Consider the following 8,305-nt stretch of genomic DNA (forward strand, 5'->3'; position numbering starts at 1 on the left):
CACTGACACCACAAGATAGCTCTTTTAGACAAAAAACTAACAAGGCCACAGAGTCCTTAAATGTCAAACTAGATTAGTTAGACTTAATTAATATTTACAGAACATTTCACCCCAAAGCTACAGAATATACATTCTTCTCAAGTGCACATGGGACATTCTCAAAGGCAGACATGTTAGGACACAAAGTCTCTACAAATTCAAGAAGATTAAAATCATATCAAGCATTTTCTCAGATGACAATGGCATGAAACCAGAACTCAATTACAACAAAAATACACAAAAACATTCAAACACTTGGAGGCTAAATAGCATGTTATTGAACAATGAATGGGTTACCAAGGAGATCAAGGAATAAATTAAAACTTCCTGGAAACCAATGAAAACAAACACACAGCAATACAAAATCTGTGGGATGCAGCAAAAGCAGTCCTAAGAGGGAAGTTCATAGCACTACAGGCCTACCTAAAAAAACAAGAGTACAGACTGACAAACCTCAGAAGAGGGGGTGGGGGGGGAGTGAAGACATAAACCACAGAACTTATATGCATGTATGCATGACCAATGGACATAGACAACAATGCTAGGGACGGGGCAGGGGGCGGGGGGACAGGGGAGATCGGGATAAGGGTGTCAATGGGGGAAAAAGAAGAAACATCTGTAACAAATATAAATTAATAAAAATAAATTTTAAAAAAAGGGAAAAAGAAAGAAACAATTCCATCAAACATGATTGTTGGGTTTCCAGTTCAGAAAAACTAGAAATAGCAGGTGAGAGGTGGGGTTGGATCCTAGAGGTAAGGCACACAGGTATATTAGAAGTGAAAGCAGAGCACCTCACATAGGACAAGGAATTCCTAAAATCAGACACAAGAACACAAAAAGCTTGGGCTACTGGAGAGCAGACCAACAGCCCTCAGCAGCCATCTACCTTCTCTGGGATATATAGCGGTTTCATAAGTGGATGTCCCTACCAACGGTTCTGATATTTTAAAAAGTCTAAAAATGTTCAGTGATGACTCATAAGACAAAGAAGACAATATGGATTTATGTATTTAGACGGATTTTCATTAGTGATGAGTAAGCCTCAGCTATCTGGAAGATTCATGTCGGCGATAGAGATCGTTTCTGAGTAATTGTAGCTAACCAAGGTGTGCTAATTGCACCTTACCTGCCAATATCAGTTAAGGCAAGCACAACAAAAAGAAAACATGAATATGCATGTGCCTACTCTTGTTGATCTTACTACTGAATACATTGGGACCGATCATCATTAAAAACACACAGATACATCTATGAATGGCATCTCCCTGCTTCATGTGAAAGGTAAGCACTCACTTCATGTATCCTGGGAAATTCGGCAGACTTTGCGCAGCTGGGGGAATGCATAGGGCCAAGCTCTCTGGGCAGAGGCTGCACAGACGAGAAGAAGAGGCACGGAGGCAAATGTTATAAACTATTTTCCTAACTACACATGCGTAATCTTTTGTTGATTTTGTTGTTAATCCTCACCAGAGGATATTTTTTCCATTGATTTTTAGAGAGAGTGGGAGGGAGGGAAGGAAAGTGGGAGGGGGGAAAGAGAGAAACATCAGTGTGAAAGGAACACCCATTGGTTGCCTCCCACGCGTGCCCCAACCAGAGTCAGAGATTGAACCTGCAACTCACTTATGTGCCCTTGACCAGGAATCGAACCTGTGACCCTTTAGTGCATGGGCTGATGCCCTAACCACTGAGCAACACCGGCCAGGGCCACAAATAGAATCTTGAGCTGTGGTTGGCGGGACTTTATGGCACCAACAAGGGTGCCTACTTTGAATCACTCTTCGTGGTAGCTTTTGCATTTTAAATGGATAAGCTTTTATGTAGGGACACCATCCCATAGGGCCATTTTAGTCCATCTGGGGAAATGTGTCAGATCCACGGCTATCCTATACCTCTCAATGTAACCTAAATCTTTTGGAAATATTGCTGTCACCAGTTTCTGTTAAAAGGTGTCTATAGAATTAATTAAGCTGGTCCAGGAAGAACAGCGCTTCAGTTTGTCTGTCTCCTGGTTGTGGGAGAAAAAAGGATTTCTGTTGAGATACCATAGTTGACATATGCTATTTTGATTAATTTTGAGGTAACAAATGCTATGCTCCTAATGTTTAACATTTTATTGTGAATTTAAACAGGTTTACTCTTAAACCTCAAAATATGGCGAGCACCTCATGTGGCTAAATATTTTGATGACCAAGCTTTCTGGGAGGTAAGATTTTTTTTAACCTATTAAGTCATAGATTTTGAGTGATTGAACTTAAAAAGATATCTGGGCATGTATGTCAATTTAGTGTTTGTGAGAGTAAAATAAAAACCAATGAAAATGAAGTCAAGAGCATGGGAGAAGGAACAAATCCATGATGTACACGTGTGTGTGTGTGTGGGGGGGGTAAGAGTTACCATTTCCCTGATACCTCAAGTTCTTGAGGGCCAGGAATAAGAGAGCTGTCTCTGGTCACACTTCTTTCCATCTGGAGTCGTCAAATGGGCAAATAGTCTGACGTGAAGGTGATAGAACCCTGAATGCAAGAGTCAGAAGGACCGCAGGGGCCAGCAAGTTTAATTCCCTCATCTAACAGATGCTCAGAGTAGAGCCAGGACTGACCAAATTCTCACAGTGATTGAGTGGCAGAGCTGAATCTAAAACAACTCTTGATAAATTATAGCTGGTGGATACAAGAAAACGTGTACTATAGAAGTCTGGGGTCAAAGACACAGAGTTCAAACAAATCAGCTTCTACCGAGAGTCTCGATAACATTGTAGCATTTGTTGTCATGAATGTGCTAGACACTGTCTCTCACCGCCCTCTTCCCTTTGATCTACACTCATAGTTCACAACGCACCCTGATGTATGTCGCCTTAGGTAATCTTCCAGTCGAAGCTGAGGCTGGGCAAGCAGGGATCAACATTGCCTGTTACAAAGGGGAAGTTGGGGCTGACAGAGGTCAGGCTAATGCCCAGCATCATACTTTGTGAGTGGCAGAAACAAGACCAGGAACTAGGCCTTCTGAGTCCCAGGCCAGTCTCTTCACCCACATGCTGATCACTAAAGAAATCGGGAACCAGCTTTATTATGGGCCTTGACATTTGTGTCTGTAGGGGCAAAACAGGGAGAACCTGCCTCTTCTCTCTTTCCTCATCTCCTTCCTCTTCTTCCAATAGCGTTATGAAGGTATAATTAGCAGTGACCTACACATATTTAAAGTCTACAATTTGATACATTTAAATGTATTCTACACCTAGAAAAGCCATCACCACAATCAAGATAACGGTCATATCCATCACCATCAAACATTTCCTCCTGCTCTCTGGAACTACTTCCTTCCTACTTCACCCCATTCCATCCCTGGGCATCCACTGACCTGCTTTCCCATCCCTATAGACTAGTTTACATCTTCTATAAATTTATATAAATGAAACCATAAGGCATGTGCTCTTCTTCATCTGGCTTCTTTTAGTCATTATTCTGAAAGTCATCCACATTGTGATGTGTAACCTGCCTCATCTTGAACCAGCTTCTCTCTACAGTCATTGGCTCTTGACTTTTCCCAACAGTTTCGTCCAAATGCCCTGCAAGTGTTCTTACCCTTTGAGCAGAAGCTGGGTAATCTAGTGAAAGGACTCTGAAAACTGGCTTAATCCACCCATTCATTCCACACATATTTATTGAGCAACTATTATATATACCAAGTACTATGCTAATCAACGAGGGATACCACAATCAGGACAAATATCCAGCTCAATACTTGAGTTGCAATAAATATTTGCTGAATAAATGAAGGAAATCTGAGGAACCCCACCTAACACGTCACTGCAGCAGCAGAGTGTGCACCAGGGATTAGAAGTCCTGGATTCCGGTCACCACTCTGCAAGGTATCACACAGGCGAGTTCCTCCACCTCACTGGTAAAATAAAAACAGTAAGCTTCGTTCTACCTCATTGGGTTGTTTGAAGATCAGATGAGATAATAATGTCTGTCACTATATTCGGTAAAATGCAAACTACAATGTGAATGTGAAAGTTTATTACTGGGTGTTTAGCCAACCATGAAGGAATGTGTAAGCATAATAGCTATCTTTTTTTTTTTTTTTTTTGCAAGGCTACTGTTTCCAATTTTGTACTAGATACTTTTTAACACTATCTGATTTTATCTTTGCAACATCCCCTGCTCAAGAGTAAGTGTTCCTATCTGAAAGATTAAGAGTAACTTATCCAAAATAACAGAGGTAGTAAATGGAACCGGAGGAATTTGAATTGGTGTCCGTTTGGCTCCAAGGACACAGAGATACTGGAAAACTATTTCTCCTCCCAATCTTCTGATTTACTTTCTTACAGCTGAGTAGAGCCATGTAGTCATCAGTATAAAACTTATAGCTTGCATTTAAAAAGCCAAATATCGCCCTGGCCAGTTTGGCTCAGCGGTTAGAGCGTCAGCCTGCGGTCTGGAGAGACCCGGGTTCGGTTCCCGCTAAGGGCACGTACTTCGGTTGCAGTTTGTCCCCGGCCCTGGTTGGTCGTGCGGGTGGCAGCCACTCGAGGTGTCCCTTCACGTCGATGTTTCTCTCTCTCTCCCTTCCTCTCTCTCCCTCCCGCTCTATCTGTACAAAAAATGGAAAAATATCCTCGGGTGAGGATAAAAAAATAAAAATAAAAATAAAAAGCCAAATATCCATTAAAGAGGAAAGAATTGAAAACTTCCAAAGCTGATAAATCCAGGGGTGATATATATATATATGTATATATCATCCAGAAACATTTTATAGAACCAGACAGCTGAGGATTGGAAGAGACACCTGTACCTGGTTTTCTAGGCCACTTGCTAGGATGGGGCACCTATTTCATCCTTGGATGGTTGTAGTAAGTTGCACTTGTTCATTCACTAATTCCATTAAATATATTACCTAATATGTGACACAGCCCTTGTGTAAAGGGCTGGAGAAACAAATCTATATAAAATATAGTCCTAGGTCTCAAGGAGCCGCATGCACTAATCTTCTATCTCCCTATAGATTACAATGATCTTAACCCATGTACTGATTTACAAAAATTTACTTTATAACACAATTTTTCATGAGCTTTTACTAAGGGAATTGCTTCCTTCAACTATTTCAATTTAATAAACCATAGATTTTATGTCTTGCTTTCCAAAGCACAAGGACCCATTGATGTTCACTTACTAAAATTAATTCCACAGTTAACCTTTCTGAAGAAAGGAGCTTTTATTTATTTTTTTTTGCAACTCTACCATGGATAAGCCCATTCTGAGTATTGTGTGGAGGTATAAGTAGAGAAACCAGGGCTTTAATCACTTTGGACTGAATCTTTACATGTGCAGTTCTACCTATTAAGTACTAAAGAGTGTTCCTGGCAGTAGCTGTTGGACGAATTAGAGGGAAGGTCATGAGTTGGGGAAGTCAGGGAAAATGGAACTTGGAATTGTTTTAGATTTGGCCAAGCGACAGGTGACAGGCATTGTGAGCAAGGGGAATGCTGAGCACAAGCACAGCAGAGGCACGAAGCAGCCGAGCTCAGCAGAGTGGGTGAAGAGGATGAGCCCCCCGAAGCATCCTTCAGGCTGCTGGAAGCTCCCAGAGGTTTCTGTGGGGAAATGATGCAATAAAAGAGATGTTCTAGCCCTGGCCGGTTTTGCTCAGTGGTTAGAGTGTCGGCCTGCGGTCCGGAGAGACCCGGGTTCGGTTCCCGCTAAGGGCATGTACTTCGGTTGCAGTTTGTCCCCGGCCCTGGTTGGTCGTGCGGGTGGCAGCCACTCGATGTGTCCCTTCACGTCGATGTTTCTGTCTCTCTCTCCCTCCCACTCTATCTGTACAAAAAAAATGGAAAAATATCCTCGGGTGAGGATAAAAAACAAACAAACAAACAATAAAAGAGATGTTCTAGAGTTGAGTAGAATGATAGGATGAAGCACATGGGATGGATTCTGGAATGGCTGCAATGTGCTGAAGATCCTCCATTGGCTTCTGCATAAGTATTTGCGGTTTCTTTTAAAAATAATGTTATTGCCAAGAAATACAAACACCATCACTTTTTGGCACAAAATCATGACAAAATGTGTCAAGTTCCTCCTGTTGTTTTACACAAAATTCTCAAAACCAAGTCTTGTTGTACCAGTATCACCCCTGCTTCTGATTGAAAATAAATGTTCTAGACACACAGTGAGGGGCCAACAAATGCTTGTTCAAAACAAAATGAAAGCTCACTTCTATTTTTTTTTTTAATCCTCACCCAAGGATATTTTTCCATTTATCTTCAGATAGAGTGGGAGGGAGAGAGAGAGAAAGGGAGAGAGAAACATGATTTTGATAGAGCCACGTCGACTGGTGACCTCCCGCACCACCCGACCGGCCCAGGACAAACTGCAACCGAGGTACGTGCCCTTGGCCAGAATCGAACCCGAAACTCACTGGTCTGAAGGCCGGCACTCTGCCGCTGAGCCCAGCTGGCCAGGGCAAGAGCTCACTTCTAAAGCAAAGTAGGAAAACAGATGAGGATCCCGCCAATGACTCCTCTTCTCTTGGAGAGGCCCAATGCAGAGCCTTGCTCTAAGAGGCAGATCTGAATTCTGGTCCTAGCTCATCCCTGGTTGGCTGGCGCCCTCCAGCAAGTTACTTTATTTCCCTGTGGCTCCCTTTCTTGATCTGTATAATGAGATCAAATTCCACATTCTGGATTCAGACAGATCTGAGTCTGCCACCTCTAACTCCGTGTTCTCAGAGTGTCAGTCTCCCCATCTCCGAAATGGAGATAATAATAGTAATGTCTCACTAGGTTATCATAAGGATTCAAGGGCAATACTGGTTGTGAAATGTTAGCACACTGACCCTTAGAAAACACCCCACATAGTGGCTGCTCTGAGTTCCAATTCTAGAATTCTGTGATCCAAGGCACTCAGTGAGTGGTGATGTAAGGCACAACTGGAGAATTCAGGATATATTCAGCTTTCGGAAGACCCAAAGGAGACCTAAGAACAATCTTCAAACATGTAGAAAACTGCTGTGTAGAAGACGACTTATTTTCAATGCTTCTCCAAACAATGTACCTAGGCCCAGTGGGTGATGCCACATAAGTTGTTAACAAGTTGAATGGTCTGCAAAATGGAACAAGCTCCTTTAAATGGTAGTGAATCCATTGTCACTGGAGGTGCTCAAACAAAGCCAGGGGACTATTTAGCAATGATCCATGTGAAGAGCTACACACAATGAGGTCTATCTGTCTAGTAGCTCTTCCAATTCAGATTTTATGAAAGAACCTCGAAGGGCTGTGATGAGACATTTTGGTTAATGTAAATGTCAAGAGATCAAGCCAGAATCAATATGTGTACAAATTTTAAGAGTAGAAGGGTTCATCTGTACTGAAACTGTTTGCTCTGCTTTTACAGTTTCCTCATTTGGCTGTTGGGTTTTAAGCAAAAGCATCCAAGGGAAACAAGGCCTTTCCGAAACCAGAGAGCTTCCTCTCACTGCTGCCCACGTTTCTTCGTGTGCAACAAACACCCGTTGCTGGTCTCCCGTGTACAATGAAACAAGGTCAGAGATAGACTTGATATTAAAAATAAAAGACTAAAAACTTGTTTAAGTGGTATAATTTCCTAACAATTTTAAATAAATGTTTGGTTTCACTAAAATTGATGTGGCCAGTATTTTCTTGGGTATACAATTGGGGTTACATTTTATTGACAATTTTTATTCTTTTTCATGCTTAATAAAGTATGTTATCCTGTTCATTTTGTCTACACCAGCAGAGCATATGATTTAAAAAAAGGGAAAAATTAAGAACTCTTCTATTTAGTCCTTGCAGACACTATGCTTTTATTTCAGCAGTTTACTGGTAGTTTATTCCCTGAGCACATTCTGAATCTGACTGTGGGTGTCCTGGTGTCATGGTCTGTTGTGGAGGTGCACTGCCTCGACATTCAAACACTAGTGCCATAACCTCGAGGGAATCGTTTAAATTTCCATGCTCTGGGTTCTCTCATCTGTAAAAAGAGAAGGTGACTTCAACCTCTAAAATCTCCTCCAGCCCTGGCTTGTTTGGCTCAGCGGTTAGAGCATCGGCCTGCGGACCAGAGAATCCCGGGTTCAGTTCTCACTAGGGGCACGTACCAAAAATAAAAATAAAATAAAATCTCCCCCAATTCTCACAGCCTAAGGATCTAAAAACTCACCAAGACTGATTTGCTGTGGGATGACAGCAATAGTTATTTCTTTGAGTAATGTCTTGATGACCAGGCCATATTCAAAACATACA

General features: G+C 41.9%; 1 protein-coding gene across 7 annotated transcripts in view; it reads left to right on the forward strand.

Annotated features, from left to right (window-relative positions):
* LOC118626220 (RH-like protein) overlaps positions 1-8,305 on the forward strand; it is a 63,817-nt gene that overhangs the window by 46,783 nt on the left and 8,729 nt on the right. For 3 of the 7 annotated variants that reach the window (XR_004958875.1, XR_004958877.1, XR_004958876.1), the window contains 2 exons: positions 2,175-2,248; positions 7,437-7,584. Coding sequence is in view for 4 of the 7 variants with exons in the window: in XM_036255605.1 (XP_036111498.1) it covers positions 2,175-2,248; positions 3,596-3,667 (146 nt within the window). In the remaining 3 variants the exon portion in view is untranslated. Of the gene's footprint in view, positions 1-2,174; positions 2,249-3,595; positions 3,879-7,436; positions 7,585-8,305 lie in introns of those variants that run through there. The other 4 variants (XM_036255605.1, XM_036255608.1, XM_036255607.1 and 1 more) reach the window with 4 other exon arrangements.

The sequence above is a fragment of the Molossus molossus genome, unplaced genomic scaffold (assembly GCF_014108415.1).
Source record: "Molossus molossus isolate mMolMol1 unplaced genomic scaffold, mMolMol1.p scaffold_m16_p_12, whole genome shotgun sequence".
Lineage (NCBI taxonomy): Eukaryota > Metazoa > Chordata > Mammalia > Chiroptera > Molossidae > Molossus > Molossus molossus.